General features: G+C 49.1%; 1 protein-coding gene across 2 annotated transcripts; it reads left to right on the top strand.

The window, feature by feature from the left end:
- The first annotated feature begins 21 nt into the window (after positions 1–21).
- Mrpl21 (mitochondrial ribosomal protein L21) lies at positions 22–13727 on the top strand. Of its 2 annotated transcripts, none has more exons than NM_001107567.1 (7): positions 22–285; positions 2083–2140; positions 3177–3262; positions 4747–4910; positions 5452–5504; positions 6399–6502; positions 8289–8500. In NM_001107567.1, the coding sequence occupies exons 1-7, from the start codon at positions 186–188 to the stop codon at positions 8351–8353; spliced, it is 630 nt and encodes a 209-aa protein (NP_001101037.1). In that variant the 5' UTR covers positions 22–185; the 3' UTR covers positions 8354–8500. The 2 variants fall into 2 exon arrangements, with proteins under 2 accessions (NP_001101037.1, XP_087418451.1); XM_087562325.1 differs by lacking the exon at positions 8289–8500 and adding an exon at positions 12833–13727 and having other exon boundaries at positions 162–285.
- Positions 13728–20615: the final 6888 nt, after the last annotated feature.

A 20615-nucleotide genomic window follows, 5' to 3' on the forward strand; every position in this document is an offset into this window, starting at 1 on the left:
CCTGCGCTGCCAGCCAGGGTACTGATTTCCGACCGGCCCGTTTCCTGTACTCTCTGCCAAGCCAGTGACTTGAAGCAGATCTGCAGTAGGATCCCTGTTTCCCTCCTCCAGGTGTTCCCTACTGGGCTTGTGCGTTGACGCACAAAGTTCGCGCCGCTTCCGGTTCCGGTTGCTACTGTGGAAAAATGGCGGCTGCCATAGCGGCCTCCGTATTGCCGGGCTTTTTCGGGCGGCTGGTGTCTGTGTGTAGGCGTAGCATCTTGGCATCCCAGGGACCCGGACCTGGTGAGACCAGGGAGGCCTGGTGTGGGAGGAAACTAGCGGTGCTTCTGCCGACTGCCGCATGTGTGTCTGAGTTCGCCTTGGTACCTGGTGTGTTGGTTGCGAGCGTCGTGAATATTGCACTGGGTTTGGAGTATGAGAACGTGGTTCCTTCAGTTCATTGGTTAATACTGACAAGTGCTCTTAAACTTATGTTTAGGTCCCATAATAAAGACACACAAATGGGCCTAGAGAAGTGACCTACCCAGGGTCATACATACGTAGAGATGCAACTTAGAAGCTGCTAAGTAGAGCCTGAATGTGGACCATTGTCCTCGGGCTGCTAGCCACCCTCGGATCAGAAAAAAAATGATGTTGAAAAAAGGAGTGAGTGATTTTAATGTTAGGACCTTAGACCATGGAATGAACTATCTTGAAACATAACTAGTAACTAAGCAGTGTACTCTTGACCCAGACCTTTTGGTTTGTGTATGTATTATGTGTATGTACGTTTGTAGGTGGGTGCACATGCTGGTGTGGAGAGCAGATGATGTCAGGTGGCCACTATTGTCTAATACCTTTTCGTTTCCTTTTTAAAAAAGATTTATTGGGATGTTTGTTTGTGTGGCGGTAGGGGCGTGTCTTTTCTGTGCACTTGAGTGAAGGTGCTTTTGGAGTCCAGAAGAGGAGTTCAGATGTTAATCCATAGATGCCAGGAGAAAGACCACCAACTCAAATCATCATGGCCAAATTAATTAAAGCATGCTTTTTCACTCGGGTACACAGGCTTCCTCTGCCTAAGGCAGGGTTCAGGAGGTCAGCATTGGACATGGATGAAATAAGGTTTCTATAGTTCAGGAGTAGAAGGTTTCCAAGTGAGGGGTGGGGTTACAGAAGCAGAACATAGCGTAACAAATTGGTTATAATAACCTTCTGAAGCAAAGGTGCCCTTGCAAGGTGGTCATAACAACAGGTAGTCATAATAACTTTGAAACAAGGGTATGGTTGCTGTTTTCTGGAACAGGCAGTGTAAAGCCATTTGTAGTTAAGGTGGGGCATAACCCAATCCTTGAGAAACAGATTTAATCATAAACAGGAATGAACCTAGTTTTTCCTTCCTATAAGATGGCTTTCTGGCTTAAGATGGAAGCAGGCTGGTTCATCACAGATCCCTGGAGCTGGAGTTGCAGGAACTCTTGGCCTTTCATGTGGGTGCTAGGAACCAAACTTTATCCTCTATAAGAACAGCAGTTACTCTTAACCACTAACCCATCTCTCCAGCCCCTCTCCACCTGATTTCTACAAGTTTCTCGGTGAACCTGGAGCTGGCTATTTGGTTAGACTGGTAATCCACAAGCTCCCAAGATCTCTCTCTTTTTTTAAAAAAAAGATTTATTCATTTATTATATATAAGTACACTGTAGCTGTCTTCAGATACACCAGAAGAGAGCATCGGATCTCTTTACAGATGGTTGTGAGCCACCATGTGGTTGCTGGGAATTGAACTCAGGACCTCTGGAAGAGTAGTCGGGTGCTCTTAACCGCTGAGCCATCTCTCCAGCCCCCAAGATCTCTGTCTCTACTCCCCAGTCTGGTAACAGAAGGGCAGTGCTGTGCCGGCTTTTTATTTTTAATGCTGGTGACCTTAACTCAGGCTCTCACATGTGTATAGCAGGCACTTTACCCATGGAGCAATCCCCAGTCCTCACCTGGACTTTTTTCAGAGGCAGGTTGTCATACAGTAGGTGAAATTATTTACCAGCAACAGATCTGTGCATATCATCATAGTAACTACCCACCATGTTTCTCTTGTTTTTACAGCCTCTCTCTGGTCTGCTTCTCGAAGGTTCAATTCACAGAGTGCTTCATATCCACAAGGGTAAAATACCAAAATGTGGGTCTGGTGATTTTTCCATTTATCTGTAAATGTTACCTTCAAGTTAAAACATCTACATTTGAGGCTGGGTGTCATAGCAGACTTGGTGGAAAGTCTTTAACTCCAGCACTTAGGAGGCAGAGGCAAAGGCAGATGAACAGCCAGGGCTACACAGAAAAACCTGGTTATTAAAACAAAATAACAAATTTCTCTACACAGCTCAGTGATAGCCTGTTTGGCCAACATACTTGAAACCTTGAGTTCCACCTTCAGCATAAATATGTATACATACATCATACATGCACACATACAATTCTGTCCTCAACAGAAATAATGCATGTGTGTGTGTGCATAGATTACATATATGTATACCTCCCAGAACAGCATCTGACAAGCAGATGGTTTGGCCAAAATATATCAGTATCCTCACTGTGTGGATAGTCTCAGCAGCAGAAGCCTTTTTGATTCTCAGAAGGAAAATTACAAAACAGAGTCTGAAAACATGAAAAAACCCCAAGTGGCACTTCACTGAGTGCCTGTTCTTCCAGTTCTCCTGTGACAGGTCCAGCCCTCCTTCCTGGCTTCATTTTCCCAGCTGCCCCTTTGTATTGTCTTCATCTGGCTCTGTCGTGTCCAGTCACTGGACCTAACGGCACCCAGGACAGAGCCTCTAGAGAATCCTGGTCCCTCAAGGCCACTGCCTGGCCGTGGACCATGGAGTTTATGTTCCTAGGGACTCTTGAGAACTGGTATGGTGAAGGTGTCTATCATTGCATAGATGTGTACAGAGCTGTCCTGTGTGTTTATGAATGGCAGACATAGGCGAGGCTTAGTCTGACGTCTACACGTTCCTCTGGGGATAGAAGGATTGAAACCCCTATGCTAGTGATGTAGAGCCAACATCAGTGTTGTGGGTTTTATGCTCCTCCATAGCAAACTTGCACACACCCTCCTGATGCCTACTGCACAGCTGTTTCTGGGAGACTTGAAGGTGCCTTTCATGAGCATGTGATGTGTGTTTATGAAATGGCTTTTGCAGATATGTTCCTAAGACTTCCCTGAGTTCACCACCCTGGCAAGAAGTGGTTCTGCCGGACCCTGCTGAAGAGACTAGACACCATGCAGGTAAGACTTTGCAGTGGCTAGGCAGGGTGGCCTTTGTAGCCCTAGCACTTGGGAGGCTGAGGCAGGAGGATTACGTAGAGTTTGAGGCCAGCCTAGGCTACAGAGTGAGACTGTATCTCAAAAATAACAGAAGAAAAAGGGAAATGAAAGGGTACCACCAAGTGTCCATTCCCATGAGCCACTGGGGTAATCATTGCCACAGAGCAGGGTGATGAACTCTGTGCTCTAAGCCACAGCACACATGAGACCTCACATTCATTTTGATTGATAAACACCAACATCTATGATGAATCTTCTCTTCATAAACAGCCCTCCAGCATCTGCCATGAAGCAGTCAGGTGATAGAGGGGTATGGGTGCACCTCCATCTCCGGCTATGTTATATATCAGTGCAACCCGTCATCCCAGTGTTCAGTTGGGAGGATCACAAGTTCATGTGCGACCTGGGCTACAAGTCAGGAAAAGGCAGCGTGGCTGTTGCCAGCCGAAGAGTCAGTCTCCACTTCCCCCAAACTAGAGGTTCCCGTCATTGCAGGGAATATTCTGGCATTTAAAAATACTGTTTGAGAACCTGTTCAAGCTAAGTATAGTCACCCCTGGAGGTCTGGGATTGCTGGGAGGACTTGCCACAGATAACAGAATCCATGAATGTCATGACGAGGAATGGCAGTGTTTGTGTGTGTGCAGCCTGTCCTGCCTGTCCCCTGGAGCACTTCTGTTGCCGACTGGCAGTGCTCACTCACTGTCCAGGGCACCACCACAGGAGAGGTCTGCCTATTTGGTGCATCCTCATGGAGCCTTCACTGAGGATGCCAGGAGCTGCTTCTGACCTTGACCTTCTCCAGGGCAGGAATGGTTATGTCTGTCCTGTGTGTCCAGGCCTTGGCCTAGGGTTGGGGGGTCTGTGTTCAGTAGGTGTCTTCTCAGGGCAAAGATGAGGGCTAGGGACTGTGACGTGAGCCAGGGCAGTAGTGATAGGAACAGAAACGGGTGTGGAGGAAGGGCAGGTGGGCCTGCCAGAGAAGGAGTGTGGAGGGAAGGCAGGCCCCGTGGGGGCTGGGAAAATGCTGGGGTGGGCAGGGCTTCCTGCCAGCTGAGAGGCATAGAATCCAGCTCCTAGGGCTACAGAAGTGTCCTCTCACTTCTTAGACTGCACACGCCTCGCCCTGAGATGTAGTCCAGGTTAGACTCACTGCAGTCCTGCTTCAGCCTACCAAATGCTGGGATTATGGGTGTTCACCATCATGTTCTGCTTGTACACTGGTTCTTAATTGATTTTTAAAAAAAAATAAGCAAACAAGATGAGGGTTCTGATCCAGAACTGCAGGAGTAACACTTCCTGCCAGTGCTCCTGAGAGCCCCAGCCCAACCCAGGCCTGCCTACTGGGTAGGTAAGCAGGGCTGGAGAGACTGCAGGAGCACTCCTCACAGGGGAGCCAGGCTGGCCATCCACCTGTCCAGTGATTGCCGCCCACTGTCCCGCAGAGGTTGTGAAGAAGGTGAATGAGCTGATCGCTGCGGGCCAGTACGGCCGACTCTTTGCTGTCGTGCACTTTGCCAGCCACCAATGGAAGGTGACCGCTGAGGACCTGATTCTCATTGAAAATGAGCTGGACATCAAGTGTGGAGAGAGGATTCGGCTGGAGAAGGTGAGGCGCATGCCGTGTTGTGGACTCAGGGACTCTGGCGCCCAGTGAGCATTGCTGAGGGTTTTCTGAGTCACAGCCAGCACGGGCTAGACTCAGCATGGGACAGAACAAAAGGGAGACTAGGGCTGGAGGGAGGCAATCCAGCCGAGCTGTGTCTCCATAGCCTCCATCACAGACATAAGCCTCCAGTTGAGCTTGAAGCGGGATTTCTAGCACCTGCGGTTGTAGGGGAGGCTGGGAAGTTCCAGCAGCACAATGCGGTGTGGGCAGCAGTGATGGCCACCAAGGAGCTTAATCTGGTTGTTTTATTTGAGCCATGGTCTCCTCGTCGTATCCTTAGGCTAGCCTCAAACTTGCTGTGTAGACCAGACTGCTCCTGAGCCTCCGCGTCTGCCTCTCCAGTCATTTCTCTCCCCCCACTGTGGGCCTTGGAGCTCTCTGTGTTTTCAGTTTCCTGTGCAGGCATCACCACCCTCTCCCAGTGGTCTCTTTGAAGTCGTGAGGACCCAGGGATTAAATTTGCTCCATTTTATCTTCTCAGGTCCTATTGGTTGGGACAGACAACTTCACACTCCTCGGCAAGCCACTCCTCGGGTAATGAGCTTCTAAATCCTGGGCTTGGTCCAGGACTGGGCTGGTTCACAGGCTGGACACAGTGTGGTCAGGCCCACTGGGAATTGTCGGACATCACTGTAAAAGTTAATGCAGCAGCTTCCTGTAGAATTCTGGTGGCTGTTTGATGTCCCAGGAGACACCCACTTGGGTGACTGTCAGTCACTAATTATAATGTAGCTTTTCTTCTTTCTCTCTCTGTCTCTGTCTGTCTCTCTTTGTCTGCCTGTCCCTCCCTCCCCCCCCTCTCTCAGATTCTTGAGAACAGGGTCTTTCTATGTAGCTCTGGAAGGCATGCCCACCTTAGCCAGCAGTCAGTGTAATCTTCCAGATCATCTTAAGGACTGATGGTTCGGCTCAGAGATAGAGTGCCTACCTCTTATGTTTGAGGCCCTGAGGTTGTGTTCTCAACACCACAAACAAAATTAATTGAAATTTTTTTTTCTTTGTTGGTTTTTTGTTTGTGGGGTTTGGTGTTTGATTGTTTTTGTTTTTGAGCCAGAGTTTAACTGTGTAGCCCAGGTTAGACTAGAACTCTAGGCTGACCTTGAATTTGTGGCCATCCTCCTGTGCCTGCCTCCCAGATATTGTTATCTGCAATCACACCTGACTAAAATATTTTTTTAATACTCTTTACGATGCTTTCTCACTGTTTTCAAAATGAATGAACTGTATGTGGCACATGGCTATTGTCCCTATACAGAAAGCAGAGGTTCATTCCTTGGGTGTAAAGAGAATTCAAGGTTAGTCTGGGCTGCATGAGATCCCACTGCAAAACGAGTAATTCTTTGTAGAGCTTCCAAAGTTTGTGGGTGAAGCTGGAAGGCAATCAAGGAGGTGCACTGTCATGGTGTTGTTTCTCTTCTGTCTTTCTAGAAAGGATCTCGTACGAGTTGAAGCCACAGTCATTGAAAAGACAGAATCATGGCCCAAAATCAACATGAAATTTAGGAAAAGGAAAAACTTCAGGAAGAAAAAAAGTAAGTGTGAGACAGTGTACTGGAGCCCTGTGCTCCCAGCACATAGTGGTTGTGCCCATGTTCTCTGCCAAGTAGCTGGGCAATGCCAGGGGAATGTCATCGTGCCAGCATTGTGTGGGATCAGAAGTGCCCCAGGACTATCACACTGCCCCATTGTAACATGCAGACCACAAAGCAGCTGCAATGCCAGTATGGCAGCCACCTTGCTGGGGTATAGCAGTGGCATATCCTCTGTGGTGATTGTCTTGGAAAACTGGAAGCAGCTCCCACACGTGCTGGGAATGCTCACCCTGCACAGGTCGGGCTGAGGTAGTAACAGGACAGGAATCTGTTGGTAGGCAGCGTCTTGTCATCAGCACATTTGCTCGTGCATGCGACATCACAGATGCTTTAAAGGGAGACATGATTAGACGCTCAGGAGCAGGTCCATGACCTCTGCAGGAAGCAGGGGAGCCAGCTGTGCTCTTTGAAGTCGGTCGGCCAGGCCAGGCAGGCTGCGTCCTCTCCTGTGATGCTGCTGCCTTCATTAGCCCTTTAGGGATAGGCCCCAGCAGTGTCATGGAAGTGCCAAATACGAACACCCTCTGGTCCAGGCCATGGCCTACTGGCTGACTTTTAAGGAACTGAACTGGGGAGGCTCATCTGAAGGCTGGAAGCTGAGGATGCTGAAGAGGCCCTGGAGCCAGTGTGAGGAGAAAAGCTGGGGGAATAGCCAGCTTAGGGGTGTGGAGGGTACAGTGCCTCAGGAAGCAAAGACAAGCTCTCCCACAGAGAGGAGTGGGGCCCTGAGACTGCTGACCTGTAGAGAGGGCAGGTGAAGCCTAATGGTGACTTCTCGGGGCACTGCTTCCTTTGGGATGGTTGGCAGGAGTCCTCTGTGGTGATGGAAGCCATGGGTGGGCAGTGCCAGGTGGTAGGTATGGTGTCAAGGCCAGGTGGAGCATGGAGGTCAGGAGGGAACACCAGTGTCCTCGTCTCTGAGTCAGTCTCCTTTCCCTGAGGGAACATCTAATTACTAGGCTCTAATAGGTGTGGCTGGTCCCCATTGCCTGCTTTGTTCTGACATCCTCAAAGCAGTAGGGAGTCCATGGATGGATAGAGGTTAGAGAGCACCAGTCAATCCCTGCAGAACAGAGGTGCCCCAGGGAAGGGCCCAGGATGGTGGAATGGCTACAGAGCCTGTCTCTGGGAGTGATACCACAGCAGATAAAGCCAGGTCTAGTGCTCACACTTGTGAGCTGAGGAGGCTGAGACACAGTTCCCAGCCAGCCTGGACAACACAGCAAGATCCTGTCCCAAGCCAGGCCCAGGACTGATGAGATGGCTTGGCAGGTGAAGACACTTGCTGACACCAGAACCCACTTGGTTAAAGGAACTTGTTCTCCCAAGTCGTCCTCTAATAAGTGCATGCTCTCTCTCTCTCTCTCTCTCTCTCTCTCTCTCTCTCACACACACACACACACACACACACACACACACACACACACACACCACTGTGGCAATTTAAACAAATATTTTTAATCAGCTCTCTCATATCCCCCCAAAATAGTAACAGTGGCAATTGTGAGCGGTCTATCCTGCCTTGGAAGCCTTAAGGGCAATGTGGCTGTAAGAGCAGACCCTTGACCATAGGTCACTGGACCCCGCCTTTACAACTGTAGGTGGAGCCTATACAGTGAGTGAGGTGGTTGGTACACATCAAATAAACAGAGTAGGAACAAGGGACCTGGCTGGCAGCTGTCTGAAGGACATGAGACTGAGCCCATGACAAGGTTCTCTCTTTCAGTCATTGTGAACCCACAGACCATCCTCCGGATTAACACCATTGAGATTGCACCTCGTTTGCTGTGACCGCAGAGCGGATGTCTAAGAAGTTCTGAGATGTCTAATAAACTCAGGAGGCTGAGGCAGGAGGATTACAAGTTCCAGGCCAGGTTGGGCTACACAGCAAGACCCTATCTGACAATGATAACAAATAAAATATTTTGTAGGAGACTGAGCCTGTGATTTACAGTTAAAGCCAATTCATGCTGATTGTTGGGGTACATTGAGCCATGTCAGAACAAACATCACCCTGAGCCCTAGCAGGAAGCTTGGAGAAAAAGACTGGCCAGGCCCCACCCCAGCCTTGGGCCAGGCTGGCTGCTGTACACACTGGGATGGCATTCCTGGCAGCTGTGGCAGGCAGAAGGGGGACCCACACTGGGGACAGGTGTGGGTTCCCAAGACAGCTGCTGGATTGGGCATGTGGCATGTGGCTCAGGTGACAGTGTACTTACTGCCCTAGCATGCAGAAAGCCCTCAGAGGCTGAGGCAGGAGGATTCCCAAGTCAAAGGTCATCTTCACCTGCACAGTAAGTCCTGGGCCAGCCTGATCTCCATGACCCTGTCCCAGGATGAAGGAAGCTGCTCGAGGGTGGGAAGCTGCAACCAGCCGGGAGCCCTCGGCCGGGAGACGTCTGCGTCAGCTGCTTCCTTTGCCTCCTTTGCTTCCTTTGTGACAGAGGTCACAGTACAGGGTCAGTGTTCCAGCAGCCCCAGGATGGAGGGAGCACAGGGACAGTAGGGCAGAGAGTGAGGCCGAAGGGAGTTTTGATCCTAGCAAGGGTTTGGGGCTCCAGGGCTGTGACCCTGTGAGTCAGGCCCACCTTGGAGAAGACCACCAGGAAGGTCACACAGCCTCTAAGGACCAAGCCAGAGTATGGAGTCAGGGAGGAAGCGCAGGCCATCCACAGGAGCTGCCAGAGCCTTCCAGTGACAGTAGGCTGTGATCAGTCATGTGACAGCTGCCCCTAAGAAGTGACCCTTAACTCAGACTTTCAGGTTTTTTGAGACACAGTAGATATCTCTGTATCATTCCTCATAGCCCAGGATGACCTTGAACTTGAAGCAAAACGGTCTCAGCCTTCTCAGTGCTGGGATTACAAGTGTGTACCACCATTCCCAGCTGTCCAACTCTAGAGGATAGGGCCTTTGGATTGTGGTAGGAGGCTGTTGTTACCCAGCAGCCAGGTTCCCCTGCAGCTCCTTCTATGTGCAGTAGAGGGCAGCACCCCACTGGCCAGCTCTGCCCTGAAGCCTGAAAGGAGAGGGAACTGCTGGAGAGCAGGCCTCTTTCACAGACCCCAAAGGGACTGCTGCTGATGTGGCTCAGGTAGGAAGGTGGGAGACGCCTTGGGTGTGAAGTGCTCAGCCACCCCCAACCTCTACCCAACCAGTCAATCTCTCCCTCCCATACCCCAGTCCATATGTGTCTGTGGTGGGCTCAGACCCCTCGGGGTACATATGCCTTAGTGTATGCCAAAGAGAACAAGTCTTAGGAGTTGGACAGTTTTAACCATTACATAAGCCAGGTCAGCTGACCATGGAGCTCATGGAGACTCTTCTGTCTCTACCTCTCATTTCCTGTACTGCGATTAAACACATGACTTATACATGGTTCTGGGAATCTGAACCCAGGTCTCCAGCCTTGTGCTGCAAGTGTTTTACTCACAGAGCCAACCCAACTTCTTTTCCTAGTTGTTTATTTGTGTGTATGTGTGCATATGAGGACAGAGGTGTCAGATCACCTAGAGCAGTTGTGTTTGCCTGACATGGTGCTGGGAGTAAACACAGGTCCTCTACAAGAACAATATGTGCTCTTTCTTAACCACTGAGCCATCTTTCCAACCCAATGTCTAACAAAATTCTCTTCCCATCCATAACTCGTGCTGGAATCCTGGACGCCAGCCATCTCCCATCTATCCTCCTGCTAACTCAGCAGCCGCTCTGAGCCTGCTGGTCTACATTCTTTGACTTTGGCTTACCCATGTCTACACTTTTCGTTGTTTTGTTTTTAAGATGATATGTGTCTCAGGCTGGCCTCAGACTTAGTGTGTAGCAGATAGGATCTAGAATGTCTGATCCTCCTGCCTCCGCTTCCAGAGTACTGGCATCCCAGGTGCACATGCACGCAGGCAGATGACCACTTCCGCTTTATTCTTGCAGTGTTGGGGATGGAACCCAGAGCTTCGTGTATACTAGGCAAGCACTCTACCAACTGAGCTGCATCCCCACTACTATTTTTGTTTGTGGTTTTAAATTTTATTATTAGTGTATGTGTGTCCAAGATGGAACAGAAGTGTCTGAGTCCCCGTCTCACCAGCTTGCTTGTCTATTTTTTAAGACAACCTCTTGCAGACCAGTGAGATGGCTCAGCAGGTAATGGCTTGCTGCTAAGCCTAAGAACCTGAGTTCACGCATAGAACTGACTCCTGCAAATTGTCCTCTGACCTCCAAACAAAAGTTCAGTGTAATTTAAAGATTTAATTTACTTGTGGTAAAAGTAACTTTTATTTGCCTGTTGTAATTGTTGTCTCCAAGGCTTTCTGCCTCCGTCTGCTAACCTAGGCCTGGTCCTAGAAGCTTCTTGACTTCATATAATCTCACCTAGGCCTAGAATGTTTTCAGCCTGAGACTTACTGCTGAATAAGCTCATCCTTTCTAGTTCTTTCTGAGCTCTGGCTGGCTGGTTCAACTCAGCCGTTCTCTCAAGATGACTGTTCAATCTGCCTCAGCCCTCACTTCCCCTATCCCTTTCCTGAATTGCTCTGCTTAGCCTTAAACTAACTCTGGCAATGTTCTAATCTTCTGGCTCCTCAGTCTCTGACATGTTCTATCTTTACCTGTGTCTAGCTTGTTCTCTCTCTGCAACCTGCCTCTGTACCACTGTCCTGGTAAAACTGCCTCTCCTCCTCCCTCCACCCTACCCCCTGTGCTGCCCCTCAGGTAGCTTCCCTTTCCTCTTCTTGTGAGAGTTGGGCATTGGGCATATCCTATTCTGTCAAATCTTTCTTTGCTTCATCACTTTGACTGTTAGTCAGTTAGAAGCCATTTTCAAACATGGGTGCTTCCCTCTTCAAGCTACCCTTACCTTCATTGTTGGGATTAAAGGTGTGTACTAAGGGCCTGTGTACTAATTCCAGCCGGAGGGATGAAAGGTGTGAGCTATGAGTTGAGCCACACCATAACTGGAAACAGTTTTTTAAATAAACAACCCAATTTTGGGTTTCACAGTGTGATCATATATCCTGCAACACCTTATTTGTGTGTGTGAATCTCTGTACCATTTGTGTGCTGCTGTCCACAGAGTCCAGAGAAGCCAATGAGTCCTCTGGGTCTGGAGTTGTAAGAGGTTGTGAGTTGCCCTGTGGGTGCTGGGAACCAACCCCTGGACCTCCACAACAGTAGTACCCAGTTTTTTATATTTTTTTCCTTTGTTTTTTTGGAAAAGGGTTTCTCTGTAACCCTTGCTGTCCTGGAAGTCATTCTGTAAACCAGTCTGGCCTTGAACTCACAGATTTGCCTGCCTCTGCCTTCCAAGCACTAAAGGCACAAGCCCCTACCACCTGTCAAGCAATAAACACTCTTGTCTGCCAAGCTATCTCCACAGCCCCAGTAAATATAATTTTAAAAACAAGCTTGGGGGGGGGGGGGAGGTTTGGAAGGGTTGCTCAGTGGTTAAGAGCTGCTCTTCCAGAGGACCCAGGTTCAATTCCCAACACCCACATGGCAGCTCACAGCCATCTGTGACTCCTATTCCAGGGGATCTGACTCCCTTACACATGTAGGCAAAACACCAATGTGCATAAAATAAAAATAAAAACTTACTGGAGGAAAAACACCCAAGCCTGTACTTCTAGACTTAGAAGGTAGAAAAAAGCAAAAGGATCAGAAGTTCAAGGCCAGCTCCAAGGGAAATTCAAGGCCAGTCATGGCTACAGGTCACCCTGTCTCAAAAATAAATGAATACAATAAAAAAGTCTCCAATTCCATTCTACCAGTGAAGCAGATGTGGTCCTCATGGACACCTGGAACACTCTCCAGGGAAATGCAGCTGCTGTCTGTGAGGTCCCAGTCACCCTCAAGAACGTCGCGTCGGGCAATGCTAGTGAACCAGTTTCGGGAGAGACTCCTGTCCATGTCTACAGGCACCCAGCTGGGCCTGACTCTCAAGGACTCCCTGAGTGGGTTGTACTGTCGCAGTGTCAGAGTTCATGGTGGCCACAAGGCTGACAAAGGGTCTGTCCCAGATTTCCCACAGGACTTCAACTGTCCCTTACACATAGCACAACAGCAGCTGCTGTGCCTTTTCCTCCAGTGGGTCCACACCCCAGACCTACAGCAGCTCCCCAAGATAACAGGCGAACATTTGGAAGGTGTGGTGCCCTTTGACCCACATCTGAGTCAGCCACCACCCTGACCCTTGATGGCTCAGCAGCTGCAGAAATGGGAGGTGGTGCAGAGGCTGAGCTACCTGAGGGCTAGCAATATGTCACCTTCCTCTTCCAGATGATGGCTTCAGGGAGGCAGTTCTCCTGTGGGGTCCTGGAGATCCAAGAGCACAGGTGTGAGGACCCACTCCGGCAAGCTGCTAGTGAATGCCAATGGCTGGCAGCATCTTACCACATCATCTTAGGAAATGATTTCTGAGCAAAGATCATTTGATCATTTTCAAGTAAAACCATGGGGCAAGTAGATGGCTTAGTTAATACCCTGCTTGTCTCATAACCATAAGGATCCGAGTTTGAATCCCCGGCACCTACATAAAATCAGGTGTGGACTGCTGGATGGCCCAGCAGGCAAAGGTACCACACCCTAACAACCAAAGTTTTATCCCAGGACACACATAGTAGGAAAAGAGAACGGATTTCCCCAAGTTGTTTTCTTACCTCCACAAACATGCTCTGTCACACACGAGTCCCACACACGCACACACACGACAAAGTGATTTTTTAAAGCTTGGCAGTCTTACTGCTCAGGCTGCAGAGATGGGAGGACCCCTGGGGTTCACATCTTATCTGGCTGAATTTGTGTGTTCCAGATGCAATGAGAGACCTTATATCAAAAACAAAAGCAAGATAGAGAGTTGGGCATGGGATGCATGCCTTTAACCCCAGCAGTCAGAAGGCAGAGACAGATCTCGAGTTCAAGGCCAACCTGATCTACACAGCTCCAAGTAAGCCTTCTACTGGTGAGACCCTGTCTCAAAAGGTAGGGGAAACAGGACAGAAGCAGAAAGCCAGGCTTGGTGGCACCCACCTTTAATACCAGCACTTGGGATGCAGAGGTAGGCTGATCCTTATGAGTTTGAAGCCAGTCAAAGCTACATAACATGTCTCAAACAACCCCTCCCAAAACAAAAACAATTTAAAATAAACCCACAGTAGGTGGGCCAGTGAGATGACTCAGTAGCGTTGATTGGACAATGCTAAAGACCTGGGTTCAAGCCCTAAAACCCACAAAAGGTACAAGGAAAAAACTGATTCTGTTGTCTTGTCCAACCGCCACACCAGTGTGTGGCACATGTGAACCTACATGAACATGTGCACATACACACCACAAATACACAGAACATACACAAAATAATACATCACATGGTGTTAAGGCCACCATGCATAACAAGAGACAACAGAGGGCCAACAAGATACCACCCTGATACACAAAGTACAGGGCTCAGGCTTGTACGCAGCAGGGAGGCTCATGGGCATGGGGTGGGGGTGGGGCTTTCCCTCACCTCCTGGGGATCCTGATCTATTCAGAATACATTCAGCTCTCAAGGCTGGGGACCAGACAGCAAACAAATCCGTAGGACTCACTTCCCTCCAGCTCTGAGCTGCAGTACCTTACAGTCCACATAGGCAGATTCTGCCAGAGGCTGCTGCCTACCTGACCCCTGGCTGTCCTTTCAAACCCTGTCTATCACAGCCATGGTAACCACTGCACATGTCTTCCAGAGCTGGCATCTGTCTTCATCTCATTTCCGGACCTAGAGCCCCTAAAACCATGAGACTCTCCGGAGGAACGGGATTGGCTTTTGCTATCTGCAGTGAGTCTACTGTTTCGTTTCATTTGACATGGGCTCTCACTACATACATCAGGCCAGTCTCACAATGCTCTTCTTAGCCTCTCCAGTGTCGGGGTTGTGGGTGTGAACACTACCCATTGGCCACACCCGAGTTTATGGTGTTGAGGGGACTTATGGGGTGGGATGGGCCAGAAGCAAGGATAAGTGGTTGGCACCCAGCCTTTGGCAAGAGCAGAATTGGAAATTAGGTTCTATGACAACACAACTATGTGTATGCATAACACAACACACACACACACACACACACACACACACACACACACACACACCCTTACCTCTAAAGAGGCTGTCTGAGAAGGCTCCGGACTCCTTGGTAAGGAAGCTGCCTGCTGGTGCTTCAAAACCCCTATGAAACCTGGCTGGAGCCACTCCTGAATAGAGGGAGCGGGTGTAGTGCTTTGAGAGGACTGTGCAAGCCAGAATGTGTAAACAATCCACAGAAAAGTATCATGTCTCTTATACCTGGATGTTTCTGGGAAGAGAAATTGGGCAGCTGGAACACTTCCCCCACCTCATGCTGTAAAGCCAAACCCTGAAGGAAGGACTATGGAATTCAGGCAGCAGGTGTGTCTGACTAGTTGGCTCGGAGATGAAGGCATTTTTTTTTGGAGCAGCAAATGTTCCCCTGGTTGTAGTGTAAAACGAGCAGATTTCAGGTTTAGATCTTCATGCCCCCTAAAGGCCCACGGATTAAAGGTTTGAATCCCACGGTGGTGGCAGTTATTAGGAGGTGGTAAAAGCTTTAATAGGTGGAACCTGGCAGGAGGAAGTTAGGTCATCGGGGTTGTGCCCTGAACGGAGGTCACATCCATTAGTGTTGTTACTGTGACAGAGTAGCGTACAAAAACAACTTCCAGAGGGAAGAATCTTTTCTTTAACCCAGGGTTGAAGGGACAAAGTCCATCATGGGGCACAGTCACAGCGGCAGGAAAGGGAGGTGGCTGTCACATTGCTCCCAGTCAGGAAGCCGAGAGGTGATGCTCAGCCCATTTTCTGTGCTATGCAACCCCAGCTCTAGGCAGGTACCCCCTCCTCACCTGATGAAATATGTCCTCCAGGTGATTCCAAATCTTCACCATGAAGGAACCATCAAGGGAGAGGAGAACCCTCCCCAGCCCCCTCCATCTTTTTGGCTTCTCTCTTCTACTCTCACATTTTCTCCTCAGTTCTGTGAGGGGAGCGGCCTCCTCTGCCACAGGCTGTCTTGCCTAGACTCAGGCCTGAAGCCATGGGGCCAGCCCTGCATGGAAGAAACCCTCAGAAACTGAGCCACGTGGAACTTTTTTCCCTTTAAATAGGTTTTCTCAGATGTGTCGTCATAGTAACAGAAAGCTACTTGTTGGGCCACCCTGTCCCGCGAGCAGTTATTAACTAGACATGCAGAATGCCAGCCCGTGACCCCTGAGCCCTCACACTGACAGAACATAGAGGCATGGAAGGGTGGAAACAGCCTGTACGAGCCCTTGCTCCTCTTCCAGAAGCCCAGAGCTCAGTTCCCAGCACCCACTCCAGGCATCTCACAAGAACCTTTAGTTACAGCTCCTAGGGATCCATTGCCTTTGTCTGGCACACACACACACACACACACACACACACACACACACACACACACACACCACTCACATGAGAGCATATACACACTTGAAGAAAGAAATCTTGGGGGCTAGAGAGATGGCTCAGAGGTTAAGAGCACAGACTGCTCTTCCAGAGGTCCTGAGTTCAATTCCCAGCAACCACATGGTGACTCACAGTCATCTGTATGTAACTCTGGTTCCCGGGGAGTGCGGTGTACATATATAATCGTAGATTAACAGTCATACATATAAGATAAAGTTAAATCTAAAATGTTTTAAATGTATTCACTTCTGTGGGTGAACGTTTTGCCTGCGTGTATGCATGTGCATGCCTGGTGTAGACAGGTGTCTGATCCCCTGGAACTAGAGTTTTAAGTCATTGAGAGTCACAGATGGGGATGCTGGGAACTGAACTCAGGGCCCCTGCAAGAGCAGACAGTCTTAACTGCTGGGCCACCGCTCCAGTTCCAGGCTCACCGTTACGGAGGATCTCCAGCTGGTAGGCAGAGCTGCTGTGATTGAAATGGTTCTGGCCTCTCTGCTCCAAGGACAGTGTTCTAGGGCATACTCCCTGAGGTAGAAAACAGCAGTAAGTAAATCCCGCCTCCTGCAAAAAAGACAGACACATAGAAAGGCTGTAATTCTTAGCCTAAAATAACACCTCATTTTAAATTTTACTTGTGTATGTGTGTACATGTGCCACGAGAGGTTGTCTGATCCCCTGGAATTGTTTGCTGCCAGACATGGGTGCTAGGAGCCAAACTCGAGCCCTCTGGAAGAGCCCCTTCTCCAGTTCCATGGTTGTTTTTGGAAATCTTCCTTATATCAGAATCCCGGAGCCCTTCACACCCTTGGTCCCGCCTTCCCAGCTGAGAGCCTGTGGGTGCAGGGCTGAATGAAACCAAATGAAGCTTGATGCTCGTTCCCAAGGCCTGGTAGACCAAGGGTACCTCTCCCACCACCCGGCCCAGCACAGTGGCCAAGTGTGATGTCCCTTGTATAGGTGGTAAAGTTGGGGTCCATGGCGAGTGAAGGAGAATCATACCTGAAGAAATGAACTTAGGCCTAAAAGCAGAGTGTCCCCTCTTACATGCAGCCTGTAAGCAGGGCGTCCCCTCTTACATGGAGGCCTTGAATTTGGCTCAGTGAGTAAAGGCTCTTGCAACCTAAACTGATGACTGAGTTCGATTCCCCAGCCCCGCATGGTGGAAGGAGAAAACCGACACTTGGGAGGGGGCCTCTGACCTCCACATGTGCACCATGCCATTTGCGTGTCCACATACCATACCATACACACACAACAGAGAAAACCTAATAATTTCTACAAACAAGGAGCTATGTAGCTCATTTCTGCCAGACTCCTCGGAAGGTGAAGGCCATGTATGGAGGGGCCCACAGCTGTCTCTGGAAACTGGTAAAACCCAACGGAAGCCTGCAACGTCAGGCGGCCCTCCCAGGAAGTGTGTGCAGTTGATATGTTCACAGTCTGGATTAATTATTCCTTTTTGTTTGTTTATTTGCTTTAATTGTTTTTGTTTATTTTATGTGTATGAGTGTGTTACCACATGTATGTCTGGTGTCTTTGGAGGTCAAAAGAGGGAGTCTTGGAAACTGGGGTTATGGTATGAACTGCAGTGTGGGTGCTGGAAATCGAACCCTGGTTCTCTGCCAGAACAAGTGCTCCTAACCGCCGAGCTCTCTCTCCAGCGCCATGCTTGCTCTGTCTTCGTGAAACAGGATCTCATGTAGCCCACTGGATCTAAACTCACAATAAGAATGGCCTTGAACTCCTGTCTTCCCACCTCCATCTCATGTGAGCTAATCCGAGAGAGAGAGAGAGAGAGAGAGAGAGAGAGAGAGAGAGAGAGAGAGAGAGAGCTAGCTAGCTAGTGCTGGGAAATCCCTAGGGATTTTTTCAGACACAGATAGATATACAGATAGATGATGAATTTGTTATTAATAAGTAGGATGGTAGAGATAGGCAATGGACAAATGGACAAATGGAAGGATTGGTGGACAGATGATACATAGATATATGTTGGATGGATGGATGGATGGATGAATGGATGGACATATATGATGGATGGAGAGTTAGGTGGATGAAAGATGATGAATAGGTAGATAGATGGACAGATGAGTAGGTAGACAGATGATAGAAAAGTCAATGATACCTGATAGATGGAAAGTGAGAGACAGATAAGTGAGCAGGTGATTGATAGCACTAGATATCTAGGTGACGGATGATATAGTGGTTAAGAGATAATGGGTGGATAGGCAGGTAGATTGTAGACATCAATAGATGAGAAGGGGGGAGAAGAGAGAGAGAGAGAGGAGTGAGGGAATCATTACAGCAGATGCTAGATGTTTGAGAGATGGCTCATAGGCAGCTAGATGAAGCCTGTGTCTGAAGTAAAATCTGCTATTTTAACCATTTGAAGTCTTTCACAGAACGGAAGAGCCTATGTTGTCCTGGAGGACTCTGCAGGGCTGGCCCAAGGCCAACAGGAAACAGTAGGTATCTGACCATCTCTCCCTCTGTACACACCACCCCAGGCCTAATACATCAAGCCCTGTTTTAGAGAGGATTGAGTCTCCAAGGTTCTGGAGAGTTATGGCTTCAAAGAATGCATGGATTGAACTTTCTAAAAATCCCCTTGTGTAGTTTGGACTCTAAGGTGCTTGACTAGAATGCATGAAGCCCAGGTTCCGTCCCCAACACCGCGTTAGCTCTCAGGGTGTGGGAGACAGAAGGTATGTTCTGTCATTCCAGAACTTAGGTAGAGACAGAAGAATCAAGAGTTCAAGTTCATCTCAACTGTACTGAGAGTTTGTGGGCAGCACGGGTAAGATTCTGCCTCAAATAACAAAGTGGTGTGTGTGTGTGTGTGTGTGTGTGTGTGTGTGTGTGTGTGTGTGTGTGTGTGTGTGTGTAGAGGCTGATGTGGGAATTCCATCCTGGATCTATTCTCCAATGAGCCTCTGAGATCCACCTGTGTCTACCACCCAGTGCTGGGGTTACAAGCACTCACTGCCCTGCCCAGCTTTTACTTGGGTGCAGGGCATCCAAAGCCAAGTGATTGGGTTTATACAGCATTTGCTCTACCCACTGAACTCTCCCCCGTACTCCCAATCTATAAGTGGGGTTCATTATTATTCAAGCTGTCAGGACTGTGACAAGATAGTGAACAAGTTATTAGAGAATGTCCCCAGTGTACCAGGGACAGGGGTCAAGCACAGGGAGGCAAGCGAGGCAGCTCCCACTACCTCGTAGCAGACAGTAGGGATGTTGATGCCTGGGATGGGACAGGAGAAGATGGGGAGGAATCCCCAGGCAGAGGAAACAAGAAACAGAAAGGTCCTGGGGCTTCAGAGTGGTAAGGCTCAGTGTTCAAGATCCTTATGATGATAGGGAGGAGGTGACACCTCAAACAGGAACTCCATGGGTTAGACTGCCCCTGTGGTCAGAACCAACATGGGCTTGGTCTCTGTGTCACGTGGCTCCTGGGTGGAGGTCTCAGACTTAGATACAACAAAATGCAGCTTGCAGAGCCCAGGGGATCATTTCAGAGTCCAGAAGCTTCTAGCTTTTGTTGAAACCAGCACACAGTGGGCTCTCAGTAAACATTAGTTCGAAGCCAGGCGTAATGAGTGGGCCCTATAATCCTAGCACTAAGGAAGCCAAGTCAGGAGGATTTCCATGAGTTCAAGAGCATCCTGGGCTACACAAACAAGTCTCACAAGCCTGGGATACATAGAGGGGTCAAGCTAGCCTGGGCTACAAAGCGAGACCTTGGATCCAAAGAAATAGAAGCTAGAGATAGATGATGGTGCACACCTCTAATTCCAGTGCTCAGGAGGCAAAACCAGGTAGATTTCTATGAGTTCGAGACCAGCCTGTTCTGTACATATAGGCCAACCAGGGTCACATAGAAAAACCTTGTCTCAAAAGGGGACAGGATTGGAGAGATGGCTCAGTGGTTAAGAGCACAGTCTGCTCTTCCAGAGGTTCTGAGTTCAATTCCCAGCATCCACATGGTGGCTCACAACCATGTGTAATGGGGGTCTGATCCTCTCTTCTGGTGTATCTGAAGACAGCAACAGTATACTCATATGCATGAAATAAATAAATCTTTTTTTAAAAAAAAAAGGTTTAAAAAAACCAAGACCTGTACTCGAGTGATAGTTCAATGGATAAAGTGCCTGCTATATATGGAAGCCCTCTGGTCAGCTCCCCAGAACCTGCCAGTCACAGCAGCATGCATTCCTAACCCCAGTGCCTGAAATATAGACACGTGGATGCCTGGGACTCACTGGCCAACCAGCCTATACCTTTCCAGCAAGTTCCAAGGGTCTTGAGAGAACCTCTCTCACAAAGCAAAGTGAACAGCTCTTAAGTAGGCAGTCCTCTTCCTCCACATGCACACAAAGTACATGTGTGCAAAGATACCCACACATGTAAACATGTATGCAGCTAACCATGCCTCTGCTGGGCACGGTGGCCACACACGCCTGTGAAGTCAGCACCTGGGAAACAGACCTGAGAGGACCAGCTCACCGTTGCTCTCACAATAGGAAATGGCGCTGAGGAACAGAGGCCAGACACAACCGCCACACATTGTGTGACTTGATTTCT

This window comes from Rattus norvegicus, chromosome 1, assembly GCF_021556685.1.
Source record: "Rattus norvegicus strain SHRSP/BbbUtx chromosome 1, alternate assembly SHRSP_T2T, whole genome shotgun sequence".
Taxonomy (NCBI): Eukaryota; Metazoa; Chordata; class Mammalia; order Rodentia; family Muridae; genus Rattus; species Rattus norvegicus.

Excerpts from the sequence above, each read along its gene's own strand:
- Mrpl21 (NM_001107567.1), top strand. The coding sequence starts at position 186 with ATGGCGGCTGCCATAGCGGCCTCCGTATTGCCGGGCTTTTTCGGGCGG. Across the intron at positions 2,141-3,176 it reads AGTGCTTCATATCCACAAGG|ATATGTTCCTAAGACTTCCC; the intron begins GTAAAATACCAA and ends TGGCTTTTGCAG. Across the intron at positions 5,505-6,398 it reads CTCGGCAAGCCACTCCTCGG|AAAGGATCTCGTACGAGTTG; the intron begins GTAATGAGCTTC and ends CTGTCTTTCTAG.